This window comes from Lissotriton vulgaris, chromosome 4_1 (assembly GCF_964263255.1).
Source record: "Lissotriton vulgaris chromosome 4_1, aLisVul1.2, whole genome shotgun sequence".
Taxonomy (NCBI): domain Eukaryota; kingdom Metazoa; phylum Chordata; class Amphibia; order Caudata; family Salamandridae; genus Lissotriton; species Lissotriton vulgaris.
In genome coordinates, this window is record NC_141691.1 from 339,501,877 (window position 1) to 339,520,826 (window position 18,950).

The following is an 18,950-nucleotide window of genomic DNA, read 5'->3' on the forward strand; positions in this document are numbered from 1 at the left end:
AGGCACTACCTGCCCGCGGTGCAATTCAGTTGAGGCAGATATAATACATATGTTTGCACTATGCCCACAGCTGCACACACTTTTAAAGGATATAGAGAACTTCTTTGAGGTTTCTTTAAGCATTAAGATAAGTTTTAGACCTGTGCACATATTGTTAGGAGTAGTACCTGAGGATGGTATTTCGCAGCGGGACTTCATCTTTGTTGCCATGGCTGTGTATAGGTTATGCATAGCTAGGGCTTGGCTGGATAAGAATCCCCCAGGGTTGCAAACATGGTTGTCTAACTTGTTGGCAGTATATAATTTAGAAAAACCCATCTACGCAAGGAAAGGCAGGAAAGGAAGACAGTTGGGGTTACGAATTTGGGAACCTATTAGTAAATGGCGAGCGGGGTTGGGATAGTTATGAGGATCTTGGCAATTTCCGGCTAATGTTTAGGAAATGTTTGTAAGTAGAACTATCTTATGTATGTTTGTAAATTCATTTATTGGAATCAGAGATGAAGTACTGTCACGTCTATGTTTATGTTTGCGCTTACCAATGCATGGCTTTGAAATGTTGACGTTCTGTCTAAAAGAACTTATGTGCTGAATGGAAAATAATAAATAAATAAATTAAAAAAAATTAAAATCAATTGTGCAGCTATTGTAACGTCAAAGAGGACAGAGGCATAATTCAAGTTTAGATATTTTTCCCTCCAAACCGCCACCCAAATGCATAATGACATGCAAATGGTGATATATTTTGTAAAAGACAACAGTTAAAAATGTAATAAAAAGGTTATTGTTTTAAAAATAACCATGTTTGCAAATACTTACATGTAATATAAAGTGTAGTTTGCTTCAAGAAGCGCCGACTTTTCATAACTCCAAGTAGACTCCAGTGGATGTCCGCTATTCCACGTCCATTTAAAGTCTCTGACTAATGTCTCAGGATATCCTGTTAAATGGTTAAAAAATACATTTGTATGCAGACACGTGACTTCTTACAAACAGATAGCTGCAATTTAATGTAAAATGATCAAAAATCAAAAAAGGAAAAGATTAAATGTTACAACACATACCTCCTCCAATACCCCTATGCAAAATATTCTACATGACAGCTAAGATCACAATACAGTGCCAAGTTTGATTAAGACATTTTTATTTCTCCAAAAATGATGCATTTTATGTCTTAGTGGTGAGAAAGTATTGCTGCATCAAAGCGGAGGCCCAGGGCATTTTTTGAGCCCAGATTCTCAAATAATCCATCTGATCAAACAAATGGATGCTATTGTAAAATTCCTTAAAAATGGGAGTGGGGTTTCATTCCCTTTTAGCTTTGATGGTTGCAGTTGCTCCTCAAAGTCTAAAAACAACAACCTGAAGAACCTTTGGAAGTGAGAAAATACACAGCGAGGGTGTTGGCTTCGATCATCTGATCACATAATACATCCGGGAACAGTAGGCTCTCACCAAGTGGCTGTTATCGAGGTCCACACCCAAGCTACAAGATGGCCATCTCGCTATTAGTAGATTAAGACTGCCATCTTGTAGATAATGTTGGGTACAGTAAACTCCTGCTGAAGGCAAGGGTACCACCTTTTATCAGGTACAAAGAGTGAGCCGTTCGATCCGAAATGTCAAGCCAAGGAAAGGATTAGAGATGACTAGAGTCTACAGGACTAGGTACCCATTTGGTAATATTGGTCCAATGGTAAGGCTTGTGCATAGCTCAGAAGGTGGGTGAAATTCCTATATTAGTGAAGAAGTCGCAAGAACCAAGACTAAAAAAACAAAATGAGAGCGAAGGAAAATGGTATCACGAAGGAATGTCCGGGGAAAAGTGTTTCCTGTAACGGATCACTGAAAGAATATCGATGACACAAATATAGACTTACCAAAATATTGAGTAAAAAATATAGAATGCAAAAATATCGACTCCCTATCTCCAAACAGGTAAGTACAAAAATATCGAATCAAAAATATTGTTGTAAAAAATATAGTTAGTCAAAATATCGAATTTTTTAAATGTCTTAAAAGTAATTGAAAATTATTGAAATAATAAATATAATTAACTTAAACATACTTAAATAACCTTAAAATTAATAATTAATTAATGTAACTTAAAAAAACAATTTAATTTTGTAATATATATATATATATATATATATATATCAGCACAAATCTTCAAACCTCCACTGCACAGCGGCGAGAGAAGAGACAGACCCCACGCTTTCCAGGCAAGATGTTTTATTCAGTTCCTGTGCCTTCCAAAATGCAACGTTTCGACTACCGACGTAGTCTTGTTCACACACCACATTGCACAAGGTGGAAACTTTTTTTATATCATTTGCAGTGCAGACACACCCATCCGGGTCCCACCTCCAAACGTGAGTCACATGGTCAAACATTTAAAACAACAGAGCCTTAATTAAAGGTATAGTGCATTGTAGCGCCATGTTAATATAACAATGTTGCAATACAGAGTACCGACATTAGTGTTGATCTATTTACATATTTACATGGGTCACTCTGTACAAATAATTGAATATACAATGACAGTTTTGACTTGATGTTTAAAAATAACCGCATGAATGCGAAAATATTTCATTATGAAAGTTGACTGGGAAACATGCTAAGCTTGAATACATGTTATTGATTGCATCATTAACAATGTTTCATTTCATACTGGTTGTTTATGTAAACCGTATCATTTTATCTCCGGAATCAGGAATAACCGCATGAATGCGATAAAGACCCTTATTCTAAAGTTAACCGGAAACTAGTAATGTACATGAATGCAGTTCGAAAACCATGCAACTTCATAAGAAAGTGTATCAAAGCAACATATAGTGATTCATATAAATCACAGCAGTGCACTGCAGTTTGTTGTTGTGACCATCACACATATTGACTTAAAACACCAAAACAGCACCTAGGTGTACTATACAATATTAAACATAATATAGTCCAATTTCCTATATATGACAAAGTGTATGTACATCTATACATTATTCATATGTCCAAAATCATGATTATATAGGAACTATTTACATCAAAATGTTGTGTATCCAAAATTTTTTTAATTAAGAGTGCTTGAATTAATAACCAGTGTCAAAAAGAAATTCACCAAAAAAGAAAAAGTTCCAAGTGTTTGTTTAAAAAACTGTGCTGTCCAAAAAACTACAGCAGCCAGACCTTTAAGGAGACAGGACTACAGGATACCTAAAAATAGATGCTGTTGTACAGGATTTCATATACATACACGCTATATACAATTCTATTTATTGTGCTCACGTTCTGTCCACTATATACATTATCATACAGAGTGTATGTGCAAAAATGTGTACTCCTACAGAAAGTTATGCAAGTCCTCTGTTGCATTCAACCCATTTGGTTGTTTGCTGTCGAGCTTGATGATATATTGTGTTTCCAACCGGCGCAACAGTTTTTCACGGTCACCTCCTCGTCTGAGGGGGGCCACGGCGTCAATGACATAATAGGTTAGACATGACAAATCCCTATTGTGCCTGCTGTTAAAATGACGCGCCACTGGATATGCTCCATCGTGGTTAACTATGGCTCTGAGGTGCTGCAGTATTCTGACATGCACCTGTGCACCGGTGCTGCCCACATAACGTAGGCCGCACGTGCAAGTTAGGACATATACCGCGAACTCTGTGCGGCAGTTGTAATTGCCTTGGATTGAAAAATCGGTATCAGTGAACGGAGTGCGATAGTGAGTGGTATTTTGTCCAAACTTGCATGCCCGACAGGAGGAACATTTGTGGAAGCCCTTTCTCCCAAACCACTGATCCATTACAGGTAGTTCAGGGCTGGATCGTGATAATTTACTGTGCATGCTGAACGCGCGCCTAAATGTAATGGTAGGCTTGTCGGGAGTTAAATCACGTAACACTGCATCCGTTTTAAGGACTGCCCAATGTTTATTTACAATGGATTTAATTTTGCGGTGCTGTTGGCTATATGTTGTTATAAGCCTGCTGGAATTTGAGGTTGTATCACTCTCGAGGGGTTTAGGTAGTAACAAAGAGTCCCTAGTTCTTTCACCGCTCTTTCTCAATGCAGTGGCAAGACAGGATTTGCTGTATCCTCTTGCCTCCAGTCTCGCAAGCATTGCTGACGCCCCTTCCTCAAATTTTGCCTGGGTGTTACATATTCGCTTAAGGCGTAGCAGTTCCCCCAATGGGATGCTCATAATGACATGTTTAGGGTGGCCACTGCTGGCATGTAGGATACTATTGCCAGCAGTGGACTTTCTGTGGAGGGCAGTAATGATTTGATCATTGATGATATTGATGGACACATCAAGGAATTCAGCAGTGCTTTCACTGATATTGGAAGTGAAAAATAAGTTGAAACGATTTTTGTTGAGTGCATTAACAAAAATCCGAGCACTGCTAATGTCACCCTCCCACACACAGAAAATGTCATCAATGAAACGCATCCAATATTTGACATGTTCGAATCCAGCAATGCCAGGAAGCTCCTGCTCCTCCCACAGCCCCACGTGCAAGCACGCGTAGCTGGGAGAGAAGCAGGAACCCATGGCTACACCACGTATTTGCTTCCATATATCCTTGCCAAACAAGAAAAAATTATTGTTTAAACACCACAATACTAAATTGCAAATCATTTTGTTGTGGCTGTAGTATGCACATGACTTACGTCCCAGGAAATGTTTGATTCCTTCAATTCCTGTATGGTGTTCGATACATGTGTATAAAGATTCAATGTCCAGGGTTATTATACACCAATTCTTTTGCCAAGGTATGGCTTCCAGTTTGGATAAAAAGTCACCGGTGTCCTTGATGTAACTGGGTAATCCCTGGACATGTTCTTGTAGATAAAAATCTATTTTTCTCGAAACATTTTCACCCATACTGTTGATTGCGGAGATGATGGGTCTCCCGGGAGTTGGATTTTGTCTCTTGTGCACCTTGGGAATTAAATACATATGCGGAATAACTGGATGTTCCTTTAGTAAGAATGCACATTCAGTGGAGGTGATTAGGCTTTCTCTTTTGTAGCCTAACAGCATTTTTTTGATGCTCTCCTTTGCCTTTTTGTATTGAACGCCGTTGCTTAGTACATAGCAATTCTCGTTGTTCAACTGGCGTTTTGCTTCCGCAATGTATTGCTCCTTTTGCCACAACACAATGTTCCCTCCCTTGTCTGAGGGACTCACAATGATTTCTTGATTCTTAGATAGTTTATTCATTAAATTGTGATACTCCTTGGTTGGAAAGCTGGACGTGTCCTTGATAGAGTGGAATTTTTTGTTAAGTTTTTTCAGGTCCTCCACAATGCAGTCATGATAGATGTCCACTGCATCCTTCGGCATGACGGGGACAAATTTACTCTTGGGTTTAAAGGGACTTTCACCAGCACCTTTCTGGGGAACATCAATTTCACACAGTTCCCTTTGGGTGTCAGGAACATCTGCATTTGTGTCATTAGTTGCTGGAATGGCCTTGCTGAGATTGCACAAAGTGATGAGAGTTCTCGCATCATTAGCTGGTACTAGAGCTGTACTCTGTTCACTGGTTGCTTTTTTACTGGCATCCATGGTGCTGGCGTCGGATTTTGATTTGATCGCATAGAATTTTTGCAATTTCAGTTTTCTTATGTAGAGGTAGACATCAGCTCTGGTATTCGTATAATTAAATGAGCTCTCCGGGCAAAAGTTCAAACCTAATTTAAGGATCTGTTCTTCAGCAGTGGTTAACGTCATGTCCGATAAATTGACTATTGTGCTTGCGTCAATTATTGCTTGCTGGTTTTCTTTTTGAACCATTTCTTTTTTGGCACTTGCGGCGCCTTTGGCGGGCTTTCTTCTTGCCCTTCGCCTTGCGTTTTTCCTCTTCCTGCATTGCGTGAGCGTGTCCGCGGGCCTTGCGCTTGCATTTGAGCCTCCACTAAAAAATCAATCTCCTCACCCAAATCAAGAATCTCAAGAGAGGGATTGTCTTCTGTAAGACTTGACAAGGACCCGCATGTACTGGATGAGCCAGCTAAGGAAATGGTGTCCGTTGACGTTGTTTCAAGATTCTCCATTGCTGTGCCTGAATTTTGTTGCGACACGGTTGCTTTTGCTTTTAAGGCTGTTTTCTGTATTTGCTGCTGTTTTTTCGCTTGGTCATATTTGCGAGCAAATGTATAGATTTGTCCGGTCTCATAATCATTGAGATCCCTTGCGAATTTGTTAATTTTCCGCGTCTTGATTTTGTCCTCATGTTTTTTAAGACGCTCGCTGATGTCTTTACGCCCTTTGATAATTATTGCTTGGGTTTCTGCGTCACTTATTGCATCTAAATCATTGTTGATTTGCACTATTTCATCCAACAATGCAGCCCGGTCTATAATGGCGTATTTGATCAACAGCTTAATTAGATTCATGGATGCCCCCGAATTAAGTTCTCCCCATTCCTTGAGCATATTGGGGTTTGGATCCACAAAACTTGGTGCCAGCATGATTCGCAGCCCTCTTGGGACTCGTCCTACCTCTTCATATTTTGTGAGCGATTTGTGCTCCCACCACTTTGTAATTTCCGAGCGAGACTTTTTTTCCAACAAAGTTAACATTTTTTTTACATCCTGATTGCCTGTAGTGGCGGCGCTGGCTTGAGTGAGTTTGCTGCCTGCTCCACGTGGTATCTGTGCAAACAAAGCGGCTGCTGCCGCCTCCCGCTCCGTTTCAGAGCTGGCTGCCATAGCTTCAATCAGCCCAGTTAATGCTGTGTAATTTTGGAAGTTTAAATATGCACACCGATATTAAAGAACTCGGGTCAGAGTCAATTGTACCCAGCGCGTTTTTACACGCCGCCTTGGAATCAAGCGCTGCCTCCTCACCTGACATTGATTGATGCAACGGAACCCGTCACTCTCCGCTCACCGTGGCGGCCGGTAATCAAACTAGCCTCCCCCGGCGTGAAGAAATCTGAGTAATCCGTCAATTTTTCTTGTCAGGGAGCTTTTCGCTGTCGTATTCCTCCAGGAATCCGCATCCAAGTTTGGTTGTTTGTTCGAAGAGCCACTTCAAAGAGGAGGGGGTGCTGCCAGCGGAGACAGCCAGCTTCCGCAGTAATATCAGCACAAATCTTCAAACCTCCACTGCACAGCGGCGAGAGAAGAGACAGACCCCACGCTTTCCAGGCAAGATGTTTTATTCAGTTCCTGTGCCTTCCAAAATGCAACGTTTCGACTACCGACGTAGTCTTGTTCACACACCACATTGCACAAGGTGGAAACTTTTTTTATATCATTTGCAGTGCAAACACACCCATCCGGGTCCCACCTCCAAACGTGAGTCACATGGTCAAACATTTAAAACAACAGAGCCTTAATTAAAGGTATAGTGCATTGTAGCGCCATGTTAATATAACAATGTTGCAATACAGAGTACCGACATTAGTGTTGATCTATTTACATATTTACATGGGTCACTCTGTACAAATAATTGAATATACAATGACAGTTTTGACTTGATATTAATATACATAATATTAATAAAAAATATACAATATTTTTACCGTAGGATAGCAAAAGGGTTAAATTTACTATTACCACTCCAGTGAGTGCAACAGTAGAGAAAACATTGGATAGCGAAGCAGTAAAAATTACTATTCCCACTCCAGTGAGGGCAACAGTAGGGAAAGCATTGAATAGCAGGAATACCTATTTTTATCCCTACGCTATCCAATGCTTTCCCTTCTGTTGCACTCTCTGGAGTGGGAATAGTATTTTTGACTCCTACGCTATCACACATTTTCCCTATTGTTGCACTCTCTGCAGTTGGAATAGTAATTTTGACCCCTATTCTATCCAACGCTTTCCCTACTGTTGCACTCTCTGGAGTGGGAATAGTAATTTTTACCTCTACGCTATCCAACGCTTTCCCTACTGTTGCATTTTCTGGAGAGGGAATAGTAATTTTAAGTTCTAAGCTATCCAACGTTTTCATTACTGTCGTTTTTTTTGGACTTTGAATAGTAGTTTTATTTATTTAGCTATTTAATATTTTTGTATTATTTTAGATAATGTAGTATATAATTAATTTTAAAAATATTGAAAGTATATCAATTTTTTTATGTATTAAACATAATTATTTACTTTGTATTTATGTTATTGTTTTATGTCTGTAGATGTATTTGTAATCAATAATATTTTTATTAATTTATAAATTATTAAAATAATTATAAAACGTATTATTACGTAAGTATATTATACATTTTATGTATGTTTCATGTTTTATTATTATTATATATGTATTATGTCTTAATATTAAACATTAGACATTTTTAACTATGTTTTTTTATAAGTATATTTACTTTATTTTTTATTTTTTTTTAACAGAAAAAAACGATATTTTTAACTATGATATTTTTAACCGATATTTTTGTTTCATTATTTTTGGATTCTCCATGTTGTAGATAGGATGTTGATATTCTTGCCTTCGATATTCCTGCATCGATATTTCTGTAGGTCGATATTTTGTAGGTCCATATTCTGTCAGTGATTCCTTCACAAGTAGAATACCACAGCAGGACAAACAGAGTCAGTCCTTTTCCTCCCCAGTAGACTGAGGCAGCAACTGCAGGCCAACTCACCTCTCACAGAGAAATGGCAGTGCTCCTCACACAGCCCTTCCGCTCTTCTTTTCGGCAGGGTCCTCTTGTTCCTTGAAGTAATCTAAAGTCCTGGGATTTCAGGTGCAATACTTATACCCTAAAAATGTCAATGTTCTCTTTGTGGCAAGGGTCTTTGAACCCTGTCCAAACCAGTCTTCGTATCCTCCCTGATTAAGCATGACCACAGGGGGAAGAGACAGCATTGTGAAAAAGGAGACACATCCTATTCAAGTGCAAGCAGAACTCCTCCCACCACTCTAAATGCAGACCAGCTCTATTCAGCCCTACAATGAGTCACTCAGGCAAGGCAGGGCACACCTCACCCCCTCCCCTCCCAGTTACTGTCTTAATTGAATGCACATCTCAGCTCCTGTCACTCACATGCCAGACACTGAATATACAAAAAGCCAGAGGCACACAGAATGGTAAAAGTGCCATTTTCGAACACAGGATTTCAAATTTATTTATTTATTTTAAAAATTTATAAAGCGCAGCGTATACCCGTGGGTGTCTTGCCGCTATGACTTTGCTGAAAATCTCAGATTGAACATGTATCTACCTTAAAAAGTATTGTCCTGAGCAGTTTATTGGTCAAATAACCAGGTTTTTACCAATTTTCTGAATTGAAGTAGCGAGGGTGCCAATTTTATTTCCTTTGGAAGCGTGTTCCAAAGTTTGGCTGCAGCATTGGTAAAGCATCTGTCGCCCCATGTCACCGTCCTAGTGCGTGGCACTACCAGTAGATGTCTCTGTTCAGATCGTAAGGATCTTTTAGGTAAATAATAGAAGAGTTTCTGTTTGAGAAATGCTGGTCCATGGCCCTTAAGAGCTTTATAGGTGAGACACAAGGTCTTGAATCTAATGCGATTTCTCACTGTTAACCAGTGGTAGTTTCTTATCGCTTGCTTGGTGGACTGAAACTTAGGAATGCCAGCTAGTAGCCTTGCGGCAGCATTTTGTATAAGCTGCAGTTTGGCCACCACCCGTGCCTGGGCATTTACAAATAATCCATTGCAGTAATCAAGTGATGAGAGTACTAAGGAACTCACCACTGTTTTCCCAGTACTCTCAGGAAGATAGGGCAGGATTTTTCTAATGATCTTAAGCTTGTAGAAGGCAGACGACGCAACCTGATTGGCATGGTTAGAGAAATTAAGATTGTCGTCGAATATAATTCCTAAATTCCTGACCTTTTGCACAGGTTCTGGGGGGGCTCCGAGTGGGGTAGGCCACCAAAAAGTGGACCACTGCGGCGATAAATTTCCAAAGATCATTACCTCTGTTTTATCAGAGTTGAGACGCAAGCAGTTCTCAGACATCCATTCCTTGATGGCAAGCATGCCTTCTTGGAACCTGGCGGCTACCTCCTCACCATCATTCTTAATTGCGATCACCAATTGGGTGTCGTCGGCGTATGAGGTAAGGCTCATCCGGAAGTTCTTAATCACCCTTGCTAAGTCCGACACATAGATGTTAAAAAGTGTCGGACTTAGGGATGAGCCTTGCGGAACGCCACATGGAAGGGCGAGCTCAGTAGATTGAAATGCGCCCAGTGTCACTGCTTGCGTTCTGTTGGACAGAAATGAAGCCAGAAGCTCCCTGGCCTTTGAACAAATGCCCATTTCCTCGACACGGTCAATCAGGACAGCATGATTGACCGTGTCGAAGGCCGCCGAGAGATCCAGCAGGACCAGTATAGCTGTTCCTCCTTGGTCCCTGATGGTTCTGATATCATCGGCAGCCTTAATGAGGGCAGTCTCTGTTTCATGAAGTTTCCGGAACCCAAACTGCGACTCGTCCAGGAGGTTATTGTGTTCAATATATTCAGCAAGTTGGGTGTTCATTGCTTTTTCCACTATTTTAGCCAGGTAAGGCAGGCTGGCAATAGGTCTATAGTTTTTGAGAGTTGTTTTATCTAGACCAGTTTTTTTAAGGAGAGGTTTCAGTAGAGTGTTTTTTAACTTATCTGGGAAAATCCCAGATTGGAACATGGCGTTACAAATAGAAGTAATGACTTTGCTCACCACGTCAATTACTGGAATAAAGATTTTAGGGGGGCAGGGATCTAGGGATGAGCCTGTTTTTACCTGTCTCATAAGATCTTCTATTTCCTGATTCGTCATATCCCTGAATCGAGTAAACGAACAGGCCGGGTTATTTTTGGGTGATTTAGGTTGTATGCTGGTACTTAATGAAGTAACCGAAAATTCTGAATATATGTCGTTTACTTTTGAGAAGAAGAAACCTGCTAAATTATTGCAGAATTCCTGAGAATGGGGAGGGCTCAGATCTACCACCTTCCCTGCCAGTGTCTTAACTACTTCAAACAGTTGTCGACTCGAGTTTTTTGATTTGTTAATTTGCTGCTCAAAGTAGTTTTTCTTTTCCTCCTGAATCATTTTTTTGTAGATGGTGAGTTCGTCTTTATACTTGGCTTTGCTTATGTTGTCATACGTCTTGCGCCAGGTTCTTTCCTGGTTCCTGCAGATCTGTTTTTGCTTTCTGAGGGTCTCTGAGTACCACGGTGCTGAAGGCACTTTTCTGTTTTTAGATATGGTTTTTAGTGGAGCATGCATATCCACCGCATTGCCTACCCAATTGAGATACTGCCCCACTGCTTCAGTAGGGTCAGACTGAATATTCGGGCAAGACTTGGACAAGGACATCTTAAAGGTTTCGTAATCGATGTCCTTCCATACTCTGAATTTATTTTGGAAAGGGGTCTGTTTAGCGGGGTTGGTTCGTTTAACCGGTAGATGACACAAAATGGCATGGTGATCTGTCCATGTGAGAGGTAGAATTTTAAATATCTCCAGCTCACTGATGTTGGAAAAGATGGCGTCCAAAGTGTGTCCAGCATCATGTGTTGGAGCTTTTATATGCTGGTTTAAGCCCAGTGTGTGACATTCTGCTAATAGCGTTTGTGTATCAGCCTCATCTGTCTTATCCAGATGGAAATTTATGTCTCCTAATGCCATAAAGGAATCCTCAATGGCTAGGGGTTCCAACCAAGAAGTGAAGGTGGAAAGAAATTCTGAGCGAGGTCCTGGTGGCCTGTAGATAAGCACTCCCTTAAGGTTGTGTGAAGCATTCAGATTAATGGCAAAGTGCAACGCCTCACATGCCGGCGATGGTACCGGGGAAATTCTAACTGGGAAAATATCCCGAATAATGATAGCCAGGCCTCCTCCTCTTTTTTTCCCCTGTCTATCTCGCCTATACACTTTAAAGCCGTCTGGTACGGCTACCTGAAGGTCAGGCTCGGATGTGTCATCCATCCAAGTTTCGGTTACAAAAAGGATATCTATTGCGTGATCCACAATCAGATCAGCGATATCCTGCCTATGCTTAGCCAAGGAGCGAGCATTAATAAGGGAGATGGATATAGTAGTATGTTTGGCGGTGCCATCAGTCAGATGTTTAACTTTGTTATTAATTAGGGGAATGATGGATTTACAGTCCCTACACCCAATTGTGGCTTGATCTGAAAGATCCTCTGGATTGTGCTGACTACAAGTCGTCAGTAAAGAGTATCTTGGGCCTACCTTAGGGGTGCCTTACATGTAAGGAAATTGAAGGTTCGGGCCCAGCAAGTGGGTGCACTTGCAGGGAAACGTGGCAGTTTACAACTGTGCTCGCAGACACTACAGTGGTAGGCCTGAGACACACATTTACAGGGCTAGTCGTGTGGGTGGCACAATTAGGGCTGCAAGCCCACTAATAGCATTTGATTTACAGGCCTTGGCACACACCATGCACTTTACTAGGGACTTAACAATAAATCATATATGCCAATCATGGATAATAAATAATTGTCAGAATTTATACAGAGAGTATATGCACTTTAGCACTGATCAGCAGTGGTAAAGTGACCAAAATAGTATAGCCAACTAAAACAGGGTCTAGAAATTAGGAGGCCAAAGGCAAAAAGTTTGGCGGTAAACCTGTCAAAAGGGCCAGGTCTAACAGCAACCATGACAGTGGGTGGTCCTCGTGTGTAAGATACTGCATTCTGTATAGGTGTGCTATTTTGCTCCACTGCTCATAGCAGCTGCCACTGCGGTTTTAGGAAAAAGAAATCAATTGAATTTGGTACTATTTTCTGTGAAACCCTAATCACCCTTCCCAATCAGCTTTGGCTTCATTGGCAGCCTTATTTGATTAACACAAAATATCACAAACAACAATAATAATAATATTAAGTAAATGGGTGGCAGTCCAGTGCAGTGCTCTACAATTATGTAGTTAATTACATGATGCTGGCAGACAGTCTCAAACCAGAACTAAAAGAAGTTGTAATGGTACATAAAAGGACCATTTTTTCGGCCCTATTCAATCACTGCTTTGTGGAGACGTCATCCACATTTGGCAACCAGCCTCTGCACTGTTTGAAGTATCAGTCACATTTTGGATCAACCCACGGGAATGCTATTCAGTGTTTCAAGTGCTATGCATTATGAGTCACAGCACTTTGCTTGTTTACTGTCACAGAGGTGAACCAGGATGTGGCAGAACCAGCAGGCAAGAGTGCATCTCCGTCCACTGAAACACTTCCAGCACTTCAGTGAGCCGTCAAATGTAGGGTGCAGTGCGGGCAATGAGGCTAGAGACAGGAGTGGATCCCCACATACCATGGGTAACTTCTGAATAATTTAAGGCCCTCAGTGCCAGACTGGCATCTGCGGTGCACTGTGGTGATCATCATCATCTCGGTGGGACTTATGTCATGCCTTCTGGAAGGAGGTGAGTGACTGCAGCGCGTTTGCATTCAGCAGCGCCACCATTTACTTTGAGGCTTTGTTGGCAGGAAGCACACGACATGACCATGGGTTACTCATGCTTCTAATGATGTTTTCAGAATGCATGCATGCCAGCAGAGCTCCTTGCAATCAGTTGCTATAAAGAACAGTGTGTTAAGGGAATAGGGTCCCACCCATGCACACAATACTAGCACTTCCATGGTTAAGTGGCCCTGCATACGGAATGTAACTGCTGCATCATTTAAGGCACTTGGTGTTGGAGCAGCATCTGAGGTGCTTCTGCAATGCCTTCCTAAAGCACACAGCAGGACCTGATTCATCATGCTAGACCTCCCCTCCCCCCGCCATTCACCGAAGGGGTCTTGGGTCAGCGGTTGGCTTTGCTGGGAGGAAGCACTACATGCTAAAGGCTCCTAGTGCCTCTAGGGTGGTGCACCAGACACACAAGGGTTGTGTTCCCTGGTCTGCACACATGTCCAACAGCACAGCCCATTGAACTAAATGGCCAGTGTTCTTATTAGATCCACAAGCTATTGTATGTTCTTATGGTGGTCACAAACGTGGTGGCAGAAGAGAAGTGGATAACTATACTCAGAGGTGTTGAAGCAGTGCAGTCAGATTCGGAGCAAGTGAGATGGTACCTAGGGGATGCCTGATGTCATGCTGTGTGGGGTTCCCTCAGTTCGGATTTTTCTGCACTGTGACTGTTTCTTTAGGAGACGCTGGAGTTCAATGCTCATTAGGTCAAACCCTATCAGACCGCACAGCGTCTGGTATGCTTACGTTTTGTGGGCATTCTGAAAACTTCCCTGGAAGTTCATTTTGTCCACTGCTTACTATTGGCTTTGTGGTTTGTAACTCAATTTTGCTTGTTCTCCATTTGCTGACTTTATTTGTTTTCGGCTATCCAGCTTGAGGTCCTCCCTGCTCGAGCATCCCTTGTTTCCAATATACTTTTGAGTACTCACTTTCTGTAAACAAGCCTTTAATTCCACTCCAACCTAATCTACCCTACTCCAATCTACCCCTTCCCTCTCCTATCTACCCTACTCCATTCCAATCTACCCAATCCTCCACTCCGCTGTCCCCCAATCTAACCCACTCACTATTCCCCAATCTACCCCACTCTACTCTTCCCCAACCTAACCCACTCCACTCTTCCCCAATTTACCACATTCCACTCTTCCCCAACCTACCCCACTCCACTCTTCCCCAACCTAACCCACTCCACTCTTCCCCAATGTACCCCCACTCCACTCTTCCCCAGCCCACCTCACTCCACTACACTTTTCCTCAATCTAAACCACTCCTCTTCACTCCAATGTATCCGACTTCACTGTAACCCAATCCACCCCACTCCAATCTACCTCACTTCACTCCACCCCTAGCTACCTCACCTCTCATCACTCTACCCCACTCCAATTCAACCAATCTAGCCAACTCCACTCAAATCCACCCACTCCACTGAACCCCAAACTACCCCACTCCACCCCAATCTACACCACCCCTCTCCACCCCAATCTACTCCACTCCAATCACACGCTGTCCCCTGCACGATACTTGACAATTAAGTTTCCAGCATGCATCAAACGCAGCCTCATGACCCTGCGTTTGGGCAACATAGCGGCCCTAGAAATCAAAATAGCATGGAAACACTCTGATCCGACATCATATAGGCTCTGCAAAGAGATAGCAGAGGACCTCATTCATTTAATTTGCATCTGTCTTCAGCTGTGCAAGCTTCGTCTGCAACATTAAAGAGAAGCTTCAATGACAGAGGCATTCATACGTGCAGGGAAGCAATAATAGTGTGCCTTAATCTCTGTGACAAGCAGTCAAACTGGAAATTCATAAAATTCCTGACAATGTCCCTCGTGAAAAGGCCGGTGTCACAAACATTTTATAAAACTGGTCCAGGTCGTATCCATAGAGATATTACTTTGCACAAACTTCACTCCAGCTGCTCGGACTTGGTCTAGGTCCTCTCGTATCACTAGAAACAAACGATCACGATGATTGACTCCCACACAATGACTGCCCAAGAAGACACTTTGTTAATCCATCTTAACTGCATTGCAGTCAGTCTTTGTGTATGCTTAAAGTTTGAAGTACTAATACATCCCACCAGCTCTTACTTATTATTGCTTTTTAATATGTTAAGTGATAGGAAGTATGCAAAGATCAATGCAGAAAGATTGTCGCCATTTCCCTGGGATGGATTATTTTAATGTAGGTCTACTTTGCACAAACATGCAACACATTTAATCCATTCATTTGTTTCAAGATGTATTAGCCATTGACATTTCTCTTGGATCCACCTTTTATGATGTTTATACATTGTAATGAAAATTAGTTCTAATCTATAAAATTGTTATGGTTTTAATTAAGTGAAACAATAAAAAATAATTTGATTATCCCATTCCAATCTACCCCAGTCTACATGACTTTACTCCAATCTACCCCACTTCATCTCACCCCAATCTACCCCACACCACTCTACCCGACTCCAACTCCAATCTGCCCCTCTCCACTCCAATCTACCCGTCTCCAAACTCCCCCACTCCAAACTATCCCACCCCAATCTACCCCATTCCATTCAATCTACCATCCAGTAATTCACCAAATCTACCCCACTCCAATGTCCCTTACTCCACTCCACATTAATCTACCCCACTCCACTCTACTCCACCCCACCCCACTCTACCCCTCTCTACTCTACACTAGTCTACCCCACTCAACTACAATCTACCTCAGTGTACACCACTGTATTCTATTCAACCCCAATCTATCCCACTCCAGTCCAATCTAACCCAATCCACCCCACTCGAATCTACCCCATTCCACTCCAATCTAACAGGCACCCACAAACCTTTCCTACAGGAGCTGCTAGAAGTCATTGGGACCTTTTGGCTCCCAATACCTATGTAAGAAGGTGAGATTATTGACATATCAGTACCCCAGTACCCCCATGCACATTCGTCTGCCCCTCTAACATACTGTCTATGTAATGACATTGCTGTAAGGAACTTTCTCTTTGATTCCAGAGAAACGAATGAATGGATTAAATTGGAGTCATGTTTTTGCAAAGTAAATGGACATCAAAATTCACAACAATTATAATAGGGTCTTGAGGAAGTTGGGTAAGGCAGATGAAAACTAAGTAACATCAGACGATCTCTCTACCCGTAACGAGGGAGGAAAAGAAAAACAACAGTCCTTGTAAGAGAATCAAGAATTCCGTTTTTTTTATGGCAACAAGTGACTGAGTTAATGGCTCTTATCCAGAGGGTGCGGCAAGAACCGACACGGCTGGTACAGTAAAACGTCGACATGGCTGGTACAGTAAAGCGTTCTGCCAGGAAACGAAGCATGAGTCACTCAGCCCAGGAAATAAAACGCAGAACCTTTCAGGGTTGGAGGTTACGCATTAAGACTGCAACATCAAGGCCCTGTTCCTGGTTGAGGCATCGCATTGTGGACTATGGTAATGGTATATTACATGTTATGTACATACTAATAAAGCGATGCCATACAAAAAGACATGGCTCAACAATGAACCCATAGTCATTTCACAACAGAGAGAACAGACAGAATCTAAATTAACGAATTATTGGCAAGGTAAAACAGATGAACATAGCTTAAATAGAAAAATGCAGATTAAAAAGAACCTGTTTAACTGTGCTGTGAACAAGCTATGCGTGGGGTGATGAGTAGAGGAATGTAGACAATCGATCAACATACTATGCGGCTGCGTGCCATATATACCGATTTAGGGAGACTGTTTTTGTTACTAGGGGAGAACTTTCGTATGCTTCGCTCAGAAAGACTCTTTGGGTTGGAACGAGTTTCCTGGAGGCCGATCAAGTGATGAAACCACAGCCGTTTTCATGGAATCTTCTGAAATTTCACAAAAAATACATGCTGCTGCTCGCCAGAACTCAGCAGGCTGGTAATAACACATCTATCACATGCCGTAGTCCGTGTATCTCCATATTACATGATTTACCAGATCCTGGGCATTGGACATTGCCCATAAAGATACGCAAGCCTATGAAGATGGAAAACTTTATGTGTACTGCAACTTTATTTAAAAGTTTAAATAACTCAGGGTTGCTAAAAGAAGTCCATTTTAGCAACACCAACAAAGGATAATCGCAATGTATGAGGAGGTCCTCAAATCTGAAACAAGACTACCCATTGGCAACACAAAAGAAATTAATATTGAAGGTAACAAAAATGACTCACTCTCAGGGTGTACTTCACAACTCAGAAAAAAAGAGACAAACTGGAGGGGTTTAGTTCCACAAAGACTGATCTTCTGACTGGAAAAGAATGAAGCCACTCCAGAGCCTTGTATAAAGCATGTACGTAAGATTAACGTAAACACACGCGAACCATCCACTAATTACGTTATGTGTCTGCTTGAACTTGTTCCTTTTTTTCTTCTACAAGAGGTCCTATGTAATGCCTTGAACTGCGAAATATTAATGTTCTATCTGTTACTGTTTTCTTTTTTAAATAAAGATTTAAAAAAACACAAGTGTACCAAGTTCAACCCAAAAGCTGCTGAGCGGGTTATATAAAACTTAGTGTCGATAGAATAGAAATCACTTTGCATCTTCCATCACTTGAAAATGTTCTGTCTCACTAGCAAAGCATTAGATGAATGTGGTCTGATATTTATGCAAGAGGCGTGTATGTCAGAAAATGATAATACAGGAATATTGTCTAACATAAATATTGTGTTTTAAATTTTGTGTACAACATATGGTCCCAGTGAGAGTAGGTTTTCTATTTTTAATTCAGATGGGCCATAGTTTTGCAGCTATATTTAGAATATGATGTTTGTGCAAAGCAACCTTCTCACCACGAGGTTCTGGAGCCACATCTGCAGGGGATCCTAATGACCAGGCAAAGAATTATTTTTCACCAAAAATAATCAACAAAATTATCAAAACATCTCTGGCACTTTGCAAAATAAAACAAAGATTTTTATATTAATGTATTGCTATCTAATTTCAAGGGGACTGTATATCCCACACGCAACTGCAGATTATGTGTTCCTCTTTTGCCGTCCTGTATCTACCTACAAACCGGGTTTTTCCTGGATACCCTATGATCTCAGGAAAGTGACACTGCAAGAGTCTGCTCAGGGCTCCAAACATAATTCTGATGCGGGTTCCTTAGGTTACCTATTTGAGATGGTTATACAATAGTGGATCTCTGGTCTAATGTAATCGATGTGATGTATTATTATTATTATTTTATCAATTTATAGGGCGCAACAGCTACCCAAAAAGGGTTTCCCGGCGCGATGTGCACTTGGCGAGTGGCCACGGTAGAGACTTTAGAGCCAAGATCATTTTACTTAACAAATCCATGTAAATTTAAACAGATTTCAGATTGCCATAGAACAATTCTACCATTGTGGTCGGAAAAAAAACATCTTGAGAATTTGGAAGTGCTTACTGTCTAACACCTGTACAAGCGCTGTTTAGTGTGAATTGTAACTGCTCTAGTATGTCTATGGCAAAAAGTGTAACAAAAAGTATGTTAA

The 18,950-nt window shown here is 41.3% G+C and overlaps 1 protein-coding gene across 3 annotated transcripts in view; it reads right to left on the reverse strand.

Moving 5' to 3' along the window:
* The window catches only part of IL13RA1 (interleukin 13 receptor subunit alpha 1), a 246,991-nt gene that overhangs the window by 132,349 nt on the left and 95,692 nt on the right, over positions 1-18,950 (reverse strand). For all 3 annotated transcript variants that reach the window (XR_015295297.1, XM_086918715.1, XM_086918716.1), the window contains exon 4: positions 820-940. Coding sequence is in view for 2 of the 3 variants with exons in the window: in XM_086918715.1 (XP_086774841.1) it covers positions 820-940 (121 nt within the window). In the remaining variant the exon portion in view is untranslated. The remainder of the gene's footprint in view (positions 1-819; positions 941-18,950) is intronic.